This window comes from Panthera tigris, chromosome C1, assembly GCF_018350195.1.
Source record: "Panthera tigris isolate Pti1 chromosome C1, P.tigris_Pti1_mat1.1, whole genome shotgun sequence".
In the NCBI taxonomy this organism is placed as follows: Eukaryota; Metazoa; Chordata; class Mammalia; order Carnivora; family Felidae; genus Panthera; species Panthera tigris.
In genome coordinates, this window is record NC_056667.1 from 92,086,579 (window position 1) to 92,107,277 (window position 20,699).

The window sequence follows — 20,699 nt, forward strand, 5'->3', positions numbered from 1 at the left end:
GGGAGGGGCAGAGAGAGAGAGGGAGACACAGAATCTGAAACAGGGTCCAGGCTCTGAGCTGTCAGCACAGAGCCTGATGAGGGGCTTGAACTCACAGACAGCGAGATCATGACCTGAGCTGAAGTTGGATACTCAACCCACTGAGCCACCCAGGTGCCCCTCAAAAATACAGTTTTAAAGGGCAGTTTTTACTTGTGAAAGATGAAAATTGGTTTTATTAATTTGAAATGACATGAAATATAAATATAGCAGGGGTGCCTAGGTGGCTCAGTCAGTTAAGTGTCCAACTTTGGCTCAGGTCATGATCTCGCAGTTTCGGAGTTTGAGCACCGTGTCAGGCTCTGTGCTGACAGCTCAGAGCCAGGAGCCCGCTTCGAATTCTGTGTCTCCCTCTCTCTCTCTCTGCCCCTCTCCAGCTTGTGCTGTCTCTCTCTCCCTCAAAAATAAATGAACATTAAAAAAAATTTATAAATAAGTAAATATAGCAAAAATTCTAAGTTTTCTGGTTTAACTGATTAATTTTTCTGTGTGCTTTAGATCTTTCTTCTTTGTATATAATTGGTCTAATGTTGAAGCAAAATGTTAAATAGAGGTTCATTCGCATTATTTTGCCTAAATCCATTAAGTGGGGGTGAAATCACTAGTGTAATTGTGATCACACTGTATCCTTTTACTTAATTACTTGAATTATAAAAAAAGGATACCTGGATGTAAAACTTGAAATTTACCTATCATAGATAACTACATAAATCTGCTACATAACCAAAAGTCTGCTTTGAACCTTTGCAATTGGCTCTGTTAATCTTAGTCCAGACTTTTCTCTTTATCAGATTTATTTTCCACTTTTGCAATCCCATTTTAATTTATGGCTTTAAGGAACCTTGGAGTTTTATAGGCTAAAAGACAGCATCTGAAGAAACATGTTAATTGATTGGCCTGCTACTAGAAATACAAAAGTATAATCCTATTTGAATGAATTTAGGGCGAGTTGTGGTTTAATTTCTATTTCTTGTTAAAGCAGTGATTCTCAACTCTGGCTTATATGTTGGAATTACTTGGGGGTGTTTAAAAAATACTATGAGCCAGACCTCATACCTAGAGAGTGGGACCCAGCATTGAGAGCTTTAAAAAGCACCCCATATGAGCTCTGCTGTGGTGCAGCCAGGATTAGGAATCACTGCTCTGTTAGAGTTGTTCAAAGCTAATTCCAGTAAGGAGTAATTTCATGCTGCTCAACAAAATTAGAATGCTTGATGAGCTTAATCAGAGTTTCCCAAAGGGTGATATGTGTCCCTACCACTGGTGTTACATAAGGTAATTTTACTTTTTTATTTTAATACTTACATATTTGTTTTAATGTGCATTAGAAAATAAGTATCACACCAAACTCCTCACAGTTCCATGGATACTGCTTTGAAGCCAGATTTTTAAAAATTACATGTGCCAATTTCAAAGAAATTTGCCAAATTGTAGAAACACACTTAAGTGGATGATTATGTAAAATATAAACATGACAGAAATCATAAAAATGTTAAAGAAACACAGTGGCAACTTTGGTAAAAGTCACCTTCTAAAATCTAGGATTAGAACCTAAAGTATCATTGCTTTTTCTCCAATGTATATTTAAAATAACTTAATTCTTCTAGCTTTTAAAAATCCAGTGACAGACTTTGAGAATTAGAATTTCTGAAAATATTTAAATTACTGCTTTCTAACAAAGTTTCTTGTCACTTAGTTCTCTTATAGAAGTATGCCTTATAGATCAAAATACTTTGCTCCTTTTTTTTCTGAGGTAGAGATACCATGTGGTAGTAAGGACAGAAAGGAGTGTGTGTGAGTGTTTGAGACAGAGAAAGGGATAGGGATGGTAGGAGGGCTTGATGTATGGCTGAGTAGGTCACTTAGATACCTAGATAGAGAAGAGTATTAATTATAAGACATCACCTTCCCCAGGTACCTGTTTTCTCCCACACTCTGAGGAAGTCCATAAGTCTGCCACAACTCAGAATACTTTAGGAAACACTACTTTAGGTTCTCTCATTGGTGAAGTGGGTTGCTCTGGGTGGGCCAATTAAAATGGGCTCCATGTAGAGGTATTTAGCTATCCTATATAAAAGACCTCTGGGGCTCAGAGACATTTGATTAGGCAAATTAGCTCATGCTATAAATAATAGTTTACTGTTTTATCAATAATGTATATATACTTTAATTATAGAGGCAGCTCTTCTAAGCAAGAGTAGACACAGCCAACATTAAAATTGTATTACCTGAAGTTAAAAATACTGTGGTGCAGTTATAATGTTGTAAATGTCTGTCCTATGTAATTTTATAGAATGGAAGCTTCTTGCCTAGAACTGGCCTTGGAAGGGGAACGTCTGTGTAAGTCAGGAGACTGCCGTGCTGGTGTGTCCTTCTTTGAAGCTGCAGTTCAAGTTGGAACTGAAGACCTAAAAACACTTAGTGCTATTTACAGCCAGCTGGGCAATGCTTATTTCTATTTGCATGATTATGCCAAAGCATTAGAATACCATCATCATGATTTAACTCTAGCAAGGTAATTAATTTAAGCTTTTTAATACTCTTTCTCCTTGAATGTTTCTTAAAAAATGTTTATTCAATTAAAAAAAATGAACTTAATACATTTTAGTGAGTTCTGATTCAGTAGCACTGCATTTTAAAACTTTAGGCTGATCACAGTTTAATGAAATGATTTAATAGTAGTGAAATGACACTAGAGTTTAATTAAATGAATGAAAATTAATTACATTTAAATACAGAAACATAAGTTTTACATTTTTATTTAAAGTAGGTTTCAAGGCTAATAACAGGTCCTTCTTACCTAAAGCATGTCAGTTGTCCTCTAGGGAAAACTATACTCTGGCTGCTTGCTTTATTTTTAACACCATTTGCTTTCCTCTCCCCTCCCCTCCCCCCAGGACTATTGGAGATCAGCTGGGGGAAGCCAAAGCTAGCGGTAATCTGGGAAACACCTTAAAAGTTCTTGGGAATTTTGATGAAGCTGTAGTTTGTTGTCAGCGACACCTAGATATTTCCAGAGAGCTTAATGACAAGGTAATAAGGAATATTACATAGTGGGCCAAATGTTTTATTTGAAATTGCTTTGTGTTTTAATTTTACTTAATTATTCTGTAGTTTATCTAAAAGTTAATACCAATAAAGAAAATATTCATAGAAAAATAGAAGTAAGAAATTTAAAATAGTGGAGAAAAAATAGTAGACATTCTTTCATAAGTAATCATTTATTTGGTTGTATGGATGGCCATCGTAAACATTTCTTTCTCTTGACCATCAAGGATAATTATAAATAAATATATGTGATAAGCATTATAATACCTGGCTTCTGATTTCAAAACGTAAACTCTGTTGATATCTTCATCTAGGTGGGAGAAGCAAGAGCACTTTACAATCTTGGAAATGTGTATCATGCCAAAGGGAAAAGTTTTGCCTGCCCTGGTCCTCAAGACATGGGAGAATTTCCAGAAGACGTGAGAAATGCTCTGCAGGCAGCTGTGGATTATTATGAGTAAGTAGCACTGATGCAGTCCTGTGGCCCACCTAAGGCTTGGACCTGCTCTACATTCTTTATCCAGTAATACGTTTTTAAGTTTGGGAAAGGTTTTAGAATTATGGACTAGCAAGTAAAAATAAACCATCAAATCGCTGCTAAAATGTTATAGTGTTGGAATAGAGTAATCCCCTCCCCAGGAAAGCTTTCCTTTAAATTGTTAACCGGTGCCACTTAGTGGCAAAAACAAGAAATATCAATCGTTAGTCTAAACTATTTGGAGTAAATTTAGTTTTTTATCAGTAGAATTTCATAGAACTTCTTAGCTGTAACGGTTCCAAGATTGAATCTGTCCTTGACTCTGGACAGAAACCTGCCTGAATGGTTCAGTAAAGTGTTCCCATTTGTTTCCCATAATCATCCTCCATCATACATATACCTCTAAAATTTACACTATGACTGTAAGCTTAGAAATTTTTTTGATAAGAATTTGATTTGTAAATTAAATCAATACATTTTTTTCTCAAACGTATTTTTTTCACAACTTTTGTTATCATTTAGGGAAAACCTATCACTAGTGACTGCTTTGGGTGACCGAGCAGCCCAAGGACGTGCCTTTGGAAATCTTGGAAACACACATTACCTCCTTGGCAACTTCAGGGATGCGGTTATAGCCCATGAACAGGTATAGTGCAAGGCTTTGAGGCCAGATCATTTTCCCCATCAGTGTTCTGAATAGTGATTAGATTATTCTTTAGTTTTATTATAGCTATATCTAACTAGAATTTTCTGTTTCAGCGTCTCCTTATTGCAAAAGAATTTGGAGATAAAGCAGCTGAAAGAAGAGCATATAGCAACCTTGGAAATGCATATATATTTCTTGGTGAATTTGAAACTGCCTCTGAATACTACAAGTTAGTCTAATATTTCTATAGATAAATGTAAAATGAATAGTTATGCAGTCCTATAAAATCATAGACTTTGGGTTTAAAACTTGCTTTTTGCACATACTAGCAGCAGGAACTTATACTTCTAAGCCTCAATTTCTTCATCTGTAACGGATGATGCCCAAAAGCAACGGACGATGCTTTTGGGATTGTTGTGAGGATTGAATGAAAGGATATATTAAGCATTTACTTTGCATAGGACGTGGCACATAGTCCTAAATAAATATTGTACCTTCGATTTAATCATAGCAGTATGACTCCTTTATATTTTTGTTAGTTTTTATCTTTAAAACTGTTTTTAAATGAAATTCTAAACTTTTAAAGTCTTTTAAACCTGTTTAGTGTGTGGGGTATGTATATTTATATGCTTTTTTTCACCAGTTATGTGTTTGCAAAAAGCCACAAGAAAGTCTGGTAACAAAAATATGCCCTAGTTTTCATCAGTGATCACTTAATTCTTTTCCCCACCATTGTACCCTCGTGTTGAACATTTCACCCACCCTCTCCTGCCCATCTTTGATCCTCACCATAAACTGAGGCCCCCATTCACTTGCCTGAGGAGTTGGCAAACCAACTCCTCTGGGAAAGGTCTTTCTGGTCTTTCAATAGACTTGATACATAGATAATAGGAAAGTGTAGACTGTTTGAGATTGTCTGGTCTGTGCTTTCTAGTTTGGAGTTTTCTCTAATTAGTGGGGATTGAAGGCCCATATAGACCTTAGGCAGAAGCCAGTTTGAACCAAAGATACAATGATTGAGTTGTATTTTATTGTTAAAGAATCCAGTGTGAGAGGGTTTGGGATAGTTTGTCATCTAAAAACAAATGGTAAAATTGCTTTAGGTCCATCTTAAAAACTAGAATGTCATCCCACCCTACTTTAAACATTGACTAATGGGTAATATTTGTTCGTTGATTAGTTAGATATAAGATATCCTCGTAAATAAAATACATTACTATATAAGGAATACGTAGTTTGATTTTGATTTTATTTTGATTTATTTTTTAAGTTTTATTTATTTAAGTAAGCTCTACACCCAACATGGGGCTCAAACTCCTGACCCTGAGAGTTGGATGCTATTCTGACTGAGCCAGCCAGGCATCCCTATATTTTGATTTTAAATATAAAAGTTTCTTATATTTTAAAGCCAAAAGACATGGAAATGTCTTAATTAATAGATGATCTACTTGTATTAAATACTTAAAAATTCTGCAATAAAGTGGATGGTGGCTGTTTGAGTAAAGAACAGGAGTATGAAGTAATGAAACTTCTTCCCGCTGCCCTCTCCATTAGCAGGCTAAAACTCAGAACTCTCAGGACTGCACAAGAAGGCTATCTTAATGTTTTAAATCGCTATCCTTCAGGATAGAAAGCAGTAGTAGTAGCAGTTTGGTAAACCTACTTTAGCAATTGAATTTGTTCCAGAAGGACTTCTGAATATTTACATATTATACCGTCGAAGAATAATGGTGTGCCAGAAAAATACTCCAGGAACTCAAAGCAATTCCAGAAGTCTTGCAAAAATGTTTGAGAGGAGGCAATGTTAGAATAAGTGTGTGGTCTCCCAAGGTGACAGCTTTGAAGGTATCACCATTAAATATAAAATTTCAGGCTTGTTTGCTTAAAACTATATTATCTATCATATACCTATTTTTTGTATAATTATAAATCACATGAAATATTTGTACTATTTGGCATAAACTGTAGGAGTCATTTAAGTTACTGGATCTAAAGCATCTGTAGGCTTAAGTGCTGATAATAATAATCAAAACAGTATTTACATTTGTTAGCATCTCCTGCGAGCAAGATGCCATTCTAAGCACTTCATATATACTAATTTGTTTCATCCTCACAAAACCCTGTGAGGTATTTTCCCCATTTTACAGATGAGGAAACAGAGAGTTTGAGTGACTTGCCCTGTGACAGAGCTAATAATTGCCAAAGTTGGGATTTGAACCCATTCTAACTTTAGGGTCCACACTCTTAACTGGGACACTAGGTTCTCATTGATTCAATGTGTGTTAGGTAGAATCTGGTTAATGTTTAAATTTGGTATTTAATATTTTTCATGAATCAGTGACTACTGATTCTACACATTCTACACATTAGAATTTTGAGTACTATGTTTTGAATTTTGGCAAAATGCAAAGACAACAGTATAATTGAAAAGAGAGGTTATGTGGACAAAATTTTCTTACTTTTAAGCTATTGCCACTACAACTTGGATAGTTTTTTTTAGAGACACTTGGTCTTGTGTCAGTATTCCTTTTCTCTGAAGAATATTTAATAGGGCTCTCAAATTTATTCTGAGAGTCTGGATTTGGTTCTTGTGTTTCCAAAACAACTTCATTTTGTCTGAAAGTGATGGAGAAAGTATGAGACATTAAACTCTAAAATAAATTTACTTTAGAGGCAGGAAGAAAAATTAGTGTTTTATTTTATGATTATTATAGCCAAAAATAAAAATGATCATTATGTAAGAATTAATTTCTTTTTTTAGAAAGACACTACTATTGGCTCGACAGCTTAAAGACAGAGCTGTAGAAGCACAGTCTTGCTATAGTCTCGGAAACACATACACTTTGCTTCAAGACTATGAAAAGGCCATCGATTATCATCTGAAGCACTTAGCAATTGCTCAAGAGCTGAATGATAGGTAAGTTATACAGCTCCCTACTATAATTATAGTAAAATATAGATGCATTATTGAATCCTTAGAATTTTTCCTTTGTTTTTAAGTTTGTTTCCTTTGTTTTCTTTTTAATTCTTTTTTAAGGAATTTCTTCTGTTTTAGTTACCTTCTCTGTACGTTATTGCTTGAAGGGCTAGCATGTCATAGGAGTTTGCAATGGTCCATATAGCCTTGAACCAAGATCAATAAGTAGGTCACAAACTCGGTTGCCTGCAAAGGTCCTCCTGACTAGAACAGTGTGGGAATTGTGGTGATCTTAGAGATAAGGCCCAGCGTAAGGGGGCAGCTGTTACTCAGCTCCAGCTAACTGATGCCAGGCAGGACCAAGGGTCTGTAATGTCCAGGTACTCCTCTGTTTTCAAGAGAAGCTGGAAGTCCTGAGTTTTATTTGAAATCTTCTGATTTTTAAATATTGGTGGCTATTTTTTTTAAATAAAAAACTGTATGATAAAACAGAATCTGTGCAGGCATTTAGTCTGTGATGTTTGCTTTAGAAAGAGATTTTTACTTCAGTATGAAGAACTGCTTTTCTGTAATTGTTCAAGATGAAATGTTACTTCAAGAGGTAGTACATTCTCTCTCCCCAGTGGTGTTCAAACCTGGACTGAATGATTACTTGGTAGGGCTGTCATGGAAAGAAAATGGGCAGTTTAACTAGAAGACCTATTAGATTTTATTATTTTATAATAAATTGTATGTTTGAAAAGGATGTTTCCCATTTTTTGCTTGACTCTGAGTTTGGTATTATCTGGGTATTCTAATATGTCTCCAGTGATGTGATAGTATGTTCTTTATATGAAAGACCAAATCCAAGAGTGGGAGAGAGCCAAAGCATAAGAGACTCTTAAAAACTGAGCACAAACTGAGGGCTGATGGGGGGTGGGTGATGGGTATTAAAGAGGGCATCTTTTGGGATGAGCACTGGGTGTTGTATGGAAACCAATTTGACAATAAATTTCATATATTTAAAAAAAAAAAACAAATCCAAAACATTGTTTATACCATTAATTACTGCTAAATAGCTTTTATTCTACACACAGCTCTCCTTTCATATAACTATATGTTAGCTTTGAATTGTTTTGTAGAATTGGTGAAGGAAGAGCATGTTGGAGCTTAGGAAATGCATACACAGCTCTAGGGAATCATGATCAAGCAATGCATTTTGCTGAAAAGCACTTGGAAATTTCAAGAGAGGTATGTAACTAAAAAACGCCTGTCTGTGCTATGTGATTCACAAATTAGCATGGGGGGAAGCCCTATTATTTCTCTGGATTTCTCCTGTATAACCTAGTAATAAATCTATGTTATTCCCTTGGCATAAAAACTGCACAAAGCATTTTGAGATACAGATCAGAGGTCTGTTTGCATTGGCTTTGATGTAGGAAGATAGGAAGGTAAGACCAGGCATAGGGGAATGGAAAGATTACTAAAATATGCCTCCTGTCTCTACATGGAAAAGTAGCATGGTATGGAAAGAAAAAACGGGGTTTTTTTTTTGTTGTTGTAGTTGTCTTTTTTTTTTTTTTTTTTTTTTAACATGGTTGTTATAATCAAGGATTTATAATCCAGATTGTATCTGTTCCTGGGGCACCTGGGTGGCTCAGTCGGTTGAGCGTCTGACTTCGGCTTAGGTCATGATCTCGTTGTCTGTGAGTTTCGAGCCCCATGTCGGGCTCTGTGCTAACAGCTCGGAGCCTGGAGCCTGCTTCGGATTCTGTGTCTCCCTCACTCTCTGCCCCCTCCCCCGCTCATGCTCTGTGTCTGTCTGTCTGTCTGTCTCTCTGTCAAAAATAAATAAACATTAAAAAAGTAAATTAAAAAAAAAAAAAGATTGTTATCTGTTCCTGTTCCAGTTCTGCTTTCTGGCTATTTGAGCTTGGAAATCTTTTCTGAACCTCATTTCTCATCTGTAAAATGGGAAGAATAACATCTACCTTGCAAATCATTATAAGAATTAGAGATAGTGTATGTACAAGTGCCTAGTGTAATATCTGTTGCTGGCTTAATAGATACTATTACTATGGTATGGAAACAATATTCTAAGGAAATTTTATTCATGTGTTGGCAACTTAATGTGTCACAGAATAACCTACGTTATTATTAAATATGATTGTAGAGATTAAGAGCAATTAGTATTTAGAGAATGGAAGTATTGGTAGAATGTAATCAGCTTTCCTATTGCCATATTTTAGAAGCTTCCCTTTTCTTTAAAGCAACTATTATTAAAAAAACCCATTTCATTCAGTCTCTTAATTCTAATAGAACTGTTTTCATTTCTATTTTCTTCCAGTTTTAGGTTCATAACATTTTCAGCTAATCTTCACCATTGTCTTTAAATACTACTCTAAAATATAAATGCTTGTTGGTTGTAGGTTGGGGATAGAAGTGGTGAACTAACAGCACGACTGAATCTCTCAGATCTTCAAATGGTTCTTGGTCTGAGCTACAGCACAAATAATTCAATAATGTCTGAAAATATTGAAATTGATAACAATTTGCATGGTAAGTAACAGGTCTTCAACCCAATTTCTTTATCCTCAATTACATTTAAATTACTCATAACATGTTAACCATCTCCAGAGAGAATATATAACTTAGGAAGCTCAAATTTTTATAATACCTTTTTGCTTTACCATAGTCCTGTTGATGTATCACTGTAGAATACGGTATTTTACGGTTGTTATCTTGAACTTAGGAATGGTAAAGGTATGATTATTTTCTATAGGGTCACTCAAATTTATAAATGTTTGATGACAAAATTAAAATATTTTATTGTTTATTCTTTTTGATTCAAGTGTTTTTACATATTTGATTTTTGTTTAGCTCTTGTTTCATTTCTAAGGTTATCTCTTAGATGAAAATTAAAAGGTCTGATAATACCAGTATTGAAACGTGGGTAATGGAAGCTCTCATTCAGTGTTGATGGTGACAGAAATGTGTTTACTCTCAAGAACAATGTGGCAACATTCTGGTAAAGTTGAGGATGTACTGAGCATATGATCTGGCATTTCCACTGCCAGTTACATACCACTGATACCCAAACTGGAAGAAACACTTGCTTGTGTCACTAAGAGAAAGAGACATTTTCAAGAATTTCTGTAATAGTACTGCTTATGATAACAAAAAATAAGAAGCACTCTAAATCTCTGTCCCCAGTAGAATGGATAAAGAATTTCCTAGTCCTAAAATGGCAGTCAAAATTAAACTACACATGAACTTGGCTGAATCTCACAAACATAAAGTTTCTCAAAGGAAGCAAGTTAGATGATATATACAGTATGAGAGCATTTATTATAAAATAAACTAAATTGCTTGGAGATCTATATATATGTAAATATATAGATGAAACATGAAATATATGAAAATATAAAAAATTATAGGGAGGAGGAGGCACATTTTCAGAGAGTCACAGAGGAGTTAATATGTTGATAGTGGTTTATTTGTTAAGCTGGGTATTAGGTATCATATATTCCTTATGCCTTTAAAATATTGCTTAATCTTTAAAATATTGATTGGATATGAAAATGTGAAAATGGATATGAAAATATATTTCTCTATATTCAATGCTAACTTTATTGAAAAAACTTTTGAGGACCATGTTTATGTTTATTTAACATGTTTCCTGGTCAGCATTAAATCTCTCATCTAATGTGATCTTAAAATGAATATGAGTAACAATATAGAACTAGAGGTGTTACTTTGATTCTTACCTTGAAATTGAAGGCCTAAAGCCTTTTCCTTGGGTTTTTACTTAATTAAAAAAAAATTTTTTATTGTTTGTTTATTTTTGAGAGAATGTGAGTGGGGGAGGGGCAGAGAGAGAGAGAGAGAGGGAGACACAGAGTCCAAAGAAGGCTCCAGGCTCTGAGCTGTCAGCACAGAGCCAGACGCAGGGCACGAACCCACGAGCCATGAGATCATGACCTGACCTGAAGTTGGATGCCCAACCGACTGAGCCACCCAGGAGCCCCTTATTATTTTTTTTAATGTTTATTTATTTTTGAGAGATAGAACATGAGCTGGAGAGGGCCATAGAGAGGCGGGGGATAGAGGATCTGGAGCGGGCTCCATGCTGAAAACAGAGCCCTATGCAGGGCTCGAACCCATGAACTATGAGATGATGACTTGAGCCAAAGTCAGAGATTTAACCGACTGGTTTTTACTTACTTAAACTACCCTACAGTTTGTTTTTTCCCCTACTATAATCATTTTAGTGGTTTTTTTAAATTTGTGTTTTTTCCAGTTTGAGAAATATTTGACATACATGATTGTAAATTAAAGGTGTACAGTATGATGACCTGATTTATACCTAGTGAAATGATCACCACAGTAGGTTCAGTTAACATCCATCTTCTCATACAGATAGCAAAAGGGAAAAAAAATTCTTCTTATGATGAACATTCTTAGGATAAACCCTCCTAGCAACTTTCCTAAGTGTCATACAGCAATGTTGACTGTAGTCATCATGATGTACGTTCTATCCCTAGTACTTATTTACCTTATAACCCGAGGTTTGTACCTTTTGACCACCTTCTTCCTTTCCCCCTCCGTAATCTCTGCCTCTGGTAAATCACAAGTTTGATCTCTTTTTTTCCTAGTTCAGGTTGTTTTTTTTCTTTTTAGATTCCACTATAAGATCATACGGGATTTGTCCTTCTCATTTTCTTTTAAGAGTTTCTGTGGATAGTATAAAACCAGTTATTATAAAATGCCTTTTCTAAATTAAGGGGTAATGTCAGTAACCAAAGTTAGTTTCCAACCAAAATGTAACTTCCCTACATCAAAGCATTTTAGAGGGAGTGTATATTCTATTTTTATGTAGTTGGTATGGAAAATTATTATTCTTAAAAAAATACATGTTTGTATGTTTCCTCCTTCCATATGGGCTTGTGTAACAGACTTTAAAATTGAATAACCTAGTCATGCTGAATTTGTAGTCTTAAGGACTTCCCCATGTATTTGAATTTTTTTTTTTTTTTTTTTTACAAAGGTGCACGCCCGAAGTTTGGACGCCGACACAGTATGGAAAACATGGAACTTATGAAGTTAACACCAGAAAAGGTTGGCAGCCCTTAGGTTTTTAAATTTCTTGAACTGTTATAATCAAATATTTAAGTAACTTTTAACTTACATGAATAGTTTAAATAAACCTTGTGTTGTATGGGTATCACTTTAAAATTTTCCTTTAAAAAGAATTTTTAAAAAGTGCAGTCTAAAAAGAATGTGCCTAATATGCTGCCATCTGTTTAAGAGAAGCATTATGCATCTATATCCTTTGTAGATGCTTAAAACATTTCAGGAAGAATCTCTAAGAAACCTGCTAATAAAAATAACAATTGCTTCTGGGAAAAGGAGTGGATGTCTCAGAAGAGATACTTTGTACACAGTTTTAGTTTGAACTGTTTGAACATTTTAACATGTACGTGTATTACTTTTCTTAATTACTTTTTTTAAATGGGAAAATTAAAGGGTTAGGAAGCTTTTTTCCCCCAACTAAGTAACAGCAACATTATTAGTAAGATAAGTGATATGTATGATCAAGCTAGTTTTTCTGGCTGCATTTCTTAAAAGCATTTTCTTCACTAACAACTGTTTATTCAAGATGCATCTTCCTTAGGCTTTTGTTTTCAGTAACAGAGAAGGGACTTTATAATTAGAAAAGTTATTTTTTTCTTTTATAATTTTCTATTAAGTTTTTTAATTCCAGTGTAGTTAACATACAGTGTTATGGGAGTTCCAGGTGTGCAGTATAGTGATTCAGCACTTCTGTGCATTACTCAGTGCTCATCATGCTAAGTGTACTCTTTAATCTCCATCACCTAGTTCACCCATCCCCCCACCCAGGGAAAAGATTAGTGAAGAAAAGAAATCTAGGTCCTTTCTTCCACCTTTAATTTTTACATTGTTAAAGCAGGCTGTTGTTCTTTTATGGTATATTTTTTAAAATACTTTTTATAAAATAGGTTCATTATAATTTCAAAATTTCAACAAGGAAATTAAAATTATCAGTAATCCCACCCTCAGTGGTAACTACAAGTAATATTTTGGTATTTATTCATCTTGCATTTTCATGTGAATATTAATATTTTATAGATATTTTATAATGTGTAGTTAATATTATTTCCATGTTATTAAAAATTTTTCTGCCCTATTATAATAGGCATATGATTTTTTAATATTGACATTTTTTGTGGGAAAAGTTTTCATAAGTTCAAATCAGCCAGATATATATAAAGTTCTTCAGAAATCCTAGTTAACTCCTGAAGGACTTTGTGATTTCCCCAGATATCTGTCTACATCTTATCTTGTCAGTTTGCAAATCTGACTAATCTGCAATTAATTAATTAGGCTAATCTGCAATTTATTTATTTAATGTTTATTTTTGAGAGAGAGAGAGAGGGAGACAGAGCACAAGCAGGGGAAGTGCAGAGAAAGAGGGGGATACAGAATCTCTGAGCTATCAGCACAGATTCCGGCTTGGGGTTTGAAATCATGAACTTGAGATTATGACCTGAGCCAAAGTTGGCCACTTAACCGACTGAGCCACCCAGGCACCCCTGCAAATTATTAAGAGAAAAAAAAAAAACAACTTTTAGGTCAATTTAGGTCTCTTTTCCTATTTCTTGTAGGAACATACTAATTAGCAAAATTAATTTGCTGCCTTGTGCCTAGCTCTGAAGTGGTACTAACAATAGATTTCATTAAGAAGCTGACTAGATTCAACCCTTTAATTTTCCAAGAGCCAAATAATGGCAAAGTTTTGTCTCTAAAATATGTTTGGAATTAGTTCTGTGTTTTCTTTCCCTCATAATAAAGTTGCGATTCATTATTTCATTATTCTCGACCAAGCTAAGAAGCATATGTAAAGAAAAAAGGAGATTCTGTGTTAAAGATATTTCTTAGGAAAGAACACAGTTGAAGGGAACTCTTGAGACCCTGGATGTCTGAAAATGCCTTTTTGCTACTCTCACATTTGACTGATAATTCTTACTATGGAATTACTAATTGGAAATAATTTTCCTTCATAATTTTGAAGACATTGTTCCAGTCTGTATTCTTCAGTGTTTTTGTTGAGAAGTCCAAATAAGTATATAGGAAACATTAAAAATTTTTCACATTTCTGGGGCACCTGGGTGGCTTAGTCGGTTGAGCGTCCAACTTCGGCTCAGGTCGTGATCTTGAGGTACACAAGTTTGAGCCCCGCATTAGGCTCTTTGCTGACAGCTCAGGGCCTGAAGCCTGCTTAACATTCTGTGTCTCCCTCTCTCTCTGCTCCTCCCCTGCTCACACGCTGTCTCTCTCTAAAAAATAAAGATTAAAAAAAAATTTTTTTTCACATTTCCACTTGGGATTTAGGTAGAGTTTTATGTTTGTTTTTTTTTTTTTTAAGTTTATTATTTATTTCTAAGAGAGAGAGCGAGCATGAGGGAGGGAGGGGGAGGGAGAGGGAATCCCAGGTAGGCTCCAGGCTGTCAGCACATAGCCTAATATGGGGCTCAAATCCCAAACCGTGAGATCATGCCCTGAGCCCAAATTGAGAGTCAGGTGCTTAACTGACTGAGCCACCCAGGCACCCCGAGTTTTATGTTCTAATAATTGGGCTTGTTTACTTTTCTCGAGTCAATAGACCCTGTAGTCCACCCCAACAAATAGTTTCTCCTTATCACCTGTATGAGAAAAGGAACAGAGGGAAAAAAATAAAACAAACTTCATTTGTTACCCAGAACTTACCCAGATAGCTGGCTTGTTCACTCACTAGCTATCTCTCACTCAGGTACAATAGCCTCAGGGCAAGACTTATCCTGTGTCTCATGTGATGTAACTTTATTATCAATTACTACATTACATAGACCTTTGGACTTACAAACACTTAAGACCGAGTGTTAAAGCTGCAAATGTCATGTAGCTACTATACATACTGTGTTTTTCCTTTCCACTCAGTAAATGTTTGTTTTTTGTTTTTTATGGTTTTTAGTCATTCTTACTATTTTAGGGTTTGGGTTTTTTTTAGTAACTTTATTTTTAATTTACATCCAAGTTAGCATATAGTGCAACAATGATTTCAGGAGTGGATTCCTTAATGCCCCTTACCCATTTAGCCCATCCCCCCTCCCACAACCCCCAGTAAATATTTGTTATATTGAGTCTGTTGTTTAGAGGTTAAGTATATTTAAACCAGGTCTAGACCTATATAAATGACTGATGTTTTCCCTATTGAGAATTTAGTAGTTAGTGAAAACAAAAAATGACAAAAAAAAAATTACTGCTGTATGGCTTAGATGTTAATTTATACCATTAAAAATTCCACATATATCCAGAATTTCCAGTTGTAACAGGTTCTTAATTAACTCACATCCAGAATAAAACTTGCTCTTTGACCTTTCATATTTTTATGGGATTTTGGCAAACTTTTCTTTTTTTTTTTTTTAATTTTTTTTGCTTATTTTGTTTTGAAGGAGAGAGAGACAGAGTGTGAGTGGGAAGGAGCAGAGGGAGAGGGAGACACAGAATCCAAAACAGGCTCTAGGCTCTGAGCTATCAGCACAGAGCCCGATGTGGGGCTCCAACCCATGAACTGTGAGATCATGACCTGAGCTGAAGTCAGATGCTCAACTGAGTGAGCCACCCAGGCACTCCTTACTTTCTTAAAAAATTATTTTGAGAGGGAGAGAGAGGGCACAAGCAGGGAAGGGGCAGAGAGAGAGAATCCCAAGCAGGCTCCATACTATCAGCTCAGAGCCCAATGGGGGCTTGATCTCACAAACTCTGAGATCATGACCTGAGTGAGAATCAAGAGTCAGATGCTTAAATGACTGAGCCACCCAGGTGCCCCTGTTTTCTTACTCTTAAGTTCCTAAAAGTCACCACTTTAATGTTTTGGTGATGAAAAATTCACAGTATGCATTTGGTACAAGCTGTTGAAAATAGATATACTGGCAAAAAGGAATTTATTAAGAGATCTAGCTGCACCCCACACTAGAGGAGTGGCAATGGCAGGTTAATATGATAGAAAACCAGAAATAGCTTTGGTTTTTTTCATGCCCTGTTTTCCATATCTGTTTATAATTTTGTAGGTACAGAACTGGAACAGTGAAATTCTTGCTAAACAAAAACCTCTTATTGCCAAACCTTCTGCGAAGCTGCTCTTTGTCAACAGATTGAAGGGGAAAAAATGCAAAACTAATTCCTCCACTAAAGTTCTCCAAGATGCCAGTAATTCCATTGATAATCGAATTCCAAATTCTGAGAGGGTATGTATGAAATAAGTTTTTGAGTATTCTGTTTTGAGTACCTACATTTTAGTTTTCTTGTATTCATACTGAATATTTGATAAATTATATTAGACATTTAATATAAAATATCTTTTTTTATTCAAAGAAGTCTTCCATATTTCCCTATCTTTTCAGTCTTCTTCAGAGCTAGAAACTGTAATTACTCCATTCATGGATATGTTGCTTCACTGCTCTGGACAGTAATTATTTGTCACTAATTACAAAAATACTACCTTTTAGTTTACTACAGTGTCTCCTAGTAAAACTCCTTTCATTGTAGAAGTTAGAACAAATTAAATTCATATGTTCAAGGATTTTAAAATGCTGATTTAAAATAGTATCTGCTAGCATCAACTTCTATTTATGTTGAAATTATAACAGTTAAAAACTGTTTTGATGAAAAATGATCACAGGAATCAGCTTATTAAATATAACTTAAAATATTTAGAAATAAGAAAATATCAGGAATATCTCTAATCTAGCTACCCTACACTCTGATAAAAGAACCAAAATAAATTACAAAGATGATACTTCCAATTATCAAGTCCATTTTCCAATGAGTTTTTTTAAAATTCTTTGTTTATGCATTTTTGAGCAACAGAGTGCAAGCAGGGGAGGGGCAGAGAGAGAGGAAAACACAAAATCCAAAGCAGGCTCCAGGCTCTGAGCTGTTAACACAGAGCCCGACGCAGGGCTCGAACTCACAGACCATGAGATCATGACCTGAACTGAAGTCGGACACTCAACCGACTGAGCCACCTAGGCACCCCTCAGTGAGAGCTTTTGGAAAAACTGCTGGTCTTTTATTTTTTTGACCAATTTCTCTTGGTCCTCTTGTCAGCATCCCATCATATCTGTACCCTGGTAGTGTCTTTTGTATTGATTTTTACCAGTTTTTTTATGTGTATGACTAACAAAAGGAAACTTTATGGGTATATAAAAATGGCTCAGGAATATTTTTATAGACCTAGAGCAGATCTCAAAGGCATACCCTTTGTTCAAGATTTCAGGTTTTAACGAAGCCCACTTAGCTCAACTGAAAAACATCCACTTCTGGACCCTTCCTGCGTTTTAATGTTTAGAAGTTTGAATTTGAGCCTTTTTTGCACCTAGGAAAGTCTTGTTAGTGATTAATACATCTTACTATAGCTTATGTATATATTTAATTAACCAAACCTCAGATTGCACATTAAAAACTGTACTCTCTCAAACCCTCCTGTTTCCTTTATGTATGCTATGTACTCGGTCACCCAAGTTAGGTGACATTCTGGACTCCTTCTCCCCTAACCATATCCAATCAATCCCTACATCCCTTAGATCTGTCCCCACCCCCACCTTTTGAAAATAAACCTCTGCTACTGTGTCTTAGTTCTTAGGGCAGTACTGCATCTCTTAGCCAGATTTTTGGAATAGGCACCTGAACTTGATCTCTTTCCCTACGTAATTTCTGCAACCTTTTGGAGGCGCCAGTTCTGTTTAAAATTGTTACCAGTGCTTCTCTTATTTCACACAGTATAACTTGTATATCATACAGAGGCCCTTGCTTTGGCAGCTTCTTCCTTCTTCACCTCCCCAACCCTTCAGTTCTTAATCCCCTGAATACTACAGACCTTTGGAATTGCACATTAATCAGTATGAAACATATCTGCCCTGCTAATGGTTATTCATTCTTCAGGAGCCAACTCAAATACCAGTTTCCCCTATTTCCCTGAAGAATTAGTTCTGCCTTTTTCCTGAGGCCTAGGACATTATATGTATCTCTACTATAATATTTACATCATTGTGAAGAGTGAAACTTTTATTAAACATTGCATCTGTCATATTAAGCTTTGAAGCCTCCCAAATAAAGTATGACCAGTTCCCCTCTGCCTCAAATACTCATTTATTTGAAGTTCACATTTTTTTCAAGATCTTCAAATCTGTAAATATAATAAAGGATCTTGGAAATCAGTGTGCTTTCTTAGTTTTCAGTTCTTAGTTTACTTTTAAATTCTGTTGTAGAATCTTAGAACCAAACTTTGAGCCTGGGATCACTAATATTTACATAATTCATTCAACATCTGGAGCAGTTCCCCAGAGTTGAGGTACATTTCTTTATTCTTTAGCCTTGGAAATACAGAGATTAAAAACTAAAATAACTAGAAATGCTTTTTGTTAATTGGATTGAAATAACTTGATTACCAGGGTTGCCATCTTGAATTCTTTATAATGAAAATGTAAGTTTTTCTTTAAAGTTTATTTATTTTGAGGGGGGGGGGGGCGGGAAGAACAGAGGTCCCAAAGCGGGCTCTTCACTGACAGCAGACAGCTGCATACAGGACTCGAACTGAAACCACGAGATGATGACCTGAGCCAAAGTTGGACACTTAATCGACTGAGCCACCCACGCACCCCGAAAGTGTCAATTTTTAATCTTAACCCTTTTGCATATATATCATGATATTGTTCCATTGATCTCATGATAATGCTGGAATATTCAGATTTTCTCTCAATATTTCAGAAAATCGGTGCAGATATTATTGGAGACGAAGGGTTCTTTGACCTGGTAAGCCGATTTCAGAGCAATCGGATGGATGATCAGAGGTGCTGCTTACAAGAACAGAGCTGCGGGACTGCTTCAGCTGCGGCTTCTTCCACTCCACCTCGAGTGATGATGAAAGGTGAGTGATCTGTGCTTCTCCCCCAATTTTAGTAGTTCCCTTTGATATTCTTGTGATTTCTTTCTGAGAGTTTTGTTCTCATCAGAGCAGGTACAGTAAATGAGCCTGAATCCAGGTGTATCTGAAATGCTGGTATTTCTTCAGTTTGAAACAAGGTTTTGTTTCGGTTTCCCTAGGTTTATCTGTATTTTAGTCCAGGTACTTTCTACTAACTGTATCATATTTCCTCCCTAGATTCTTCGGGACTGGAGGAAAAAAAAAATCTAACTTTAAAAATAGGAAAAAATTTAGTTATAATTCTATGTAAAAGACAAATGCTTTCTGTCTGGATTAAAAAGAAAAGCCAAGACGGACTGAAGAGGAACCTCTAACTCAGGCTGAAGCTAAGGCCTGCCTGAGCCTTAGAAAGGTCTAAAATGGATTATCTAAGATTTTCTCTTTCAGCTACCAGAAGATTTCCTCTGTAGACCAGGACTTAGCAGCAATAATTTAAGTTAGCTAAGTGGTTCCCATGCAGGGCAGAGAATAAAAACAGTCTCATTCATCCTCATGTGAGAAATTATGTAAGAGAGATTATTTACCTTCTGAAATCTAGCCCAAGATCTTGTAAAGTTACATTTTGAGCAGGTGGTTGATAAAAGGAAAGATAGTCAAATCTGAATAACCTCCAAGTGAATCACCTGAAGTATTCTGGGATTTATTCTTCCCTCCCTGCCCATCTGGTCAGGCCCCAGCCTCTCAGTGAGAGCTAAAACAGGAGGCAGTGGATGTTGGGACTGAAAAAGGCAGAAAGAACTAGATGTATATTAAAAATATGCTTAAATATTTTCATAATGTTTGGGACTTTTTTCCCCTGTTCATAGCACCGTCTGTTTCCGTGGTGTCCCCCAACACAGATGAGTTTTTAGACCTTCTTGCCAGCTCACAGAGCCGTCGTCTCGATGACCAAAGGGCCAGTTTCAGTAATTTGCCAGGGCTTCGTCTGACACAAAACAACAATAAGTCCGTACTTGGCCACTTGATGACTAATGACAACAAAGAGCCTGATGAAGACTTCTTTGACATCCTTGTAAAATGTCAAGTATGTATGCATATTTTTATTGGTCTGTGTGTAGCTCAGATGCTGTTGAGAGCTTTGGCAGTATTTTGATTATAATTTGGGAAAGGCTCATTTTGTATTAGGGACACACTTATCATTCAGGGATCCTTCAGACACTATAGATCCCTGTGATAGCTTCTTATTTTGTATTTTGGGTGGTAAGGTAAGGTGTTGCTGATGCCTCTCTCTGACCTGTGGTGGAAAGGAGACTGAAGGGCATTGGGAGGAGACCTAGAAAAGAGCCCCACTTTCCTGAATGTTAGTATTGGGAGCAACCAGTGATTAATATGGGGAGAGTCTAGCTGGGGCCCTTTATGCTGTTGAGAGCTTTAGGAGAAATGTTCTTACAGAGATAGCTTTCATTTTTTATTTTAATAATTATTTGCCACAATGGTTAAGGAATATCTCAGATGGCTTGAACACGACCATGAGAAAAATAATCCTTATTTTCACTAAAGAGACATTTCCACTGCCTGACCCTAGTTCTGTGTCTGTTTTTTCATT

At 35.8% G+C, this 20,699-nt stretch overlaps 1 protein-coding gene across 2 annotated transcripts in view; it reads left to right on the top strand.

Annotated features, from left to right (window-relative positions):
- Positions 1-20,699, top strand: part of GPSM2 (G protein signaling modulator 2) — a 35,052-nt gene that overhangs the window by 5,893 nt on the left and 8,460 nt on the right. For both annotated transcript variants that reach the window (XM_015534987.2, XM_042998101.1), the window contains exons 2-13: positions 2,333-2,554; positions 2,937-3,072; positions 3,402-3,544; positions 4,088-4,211; positions 4,325-4,440; positions 6,973-7,128; positions 8,250-8,358; positions 9,537-9,666; positions 12,155-12,225; positions 16,239-16,415; positions 18,937-19,096; positions 19,960-20,177. In XM_015534987.2, the coding sequence (XP_015390473.1) occupies positions 2,333-2,554; positions 2,937-3,072; positions 3,402-3,544; positions 4,088-4,211; positions 4,325-4,440; positions 6,973-7,128; positions 8,250-8,358; positions 9,537-9,666; positions 12,155-12,225; positions 16,239-16,415; positions 18,937-19,096; positions 19,960-20,177 (1,762 nt within the window). The remainder of the gene's footprint in view (positions 1-2,332; positions 2,555-2,936; positions 3,073-3,401; positions 3,545-4,087; positions 4,212-4,324; positions 4,441-6,972; positions 7,129-8,249; positions 8,359-9,536; positions 9,667-12,154; positions 12,226-16,238; positions 16,416-18,936; positions 19,097-19,959; positions 20,178-20,699) is intronic.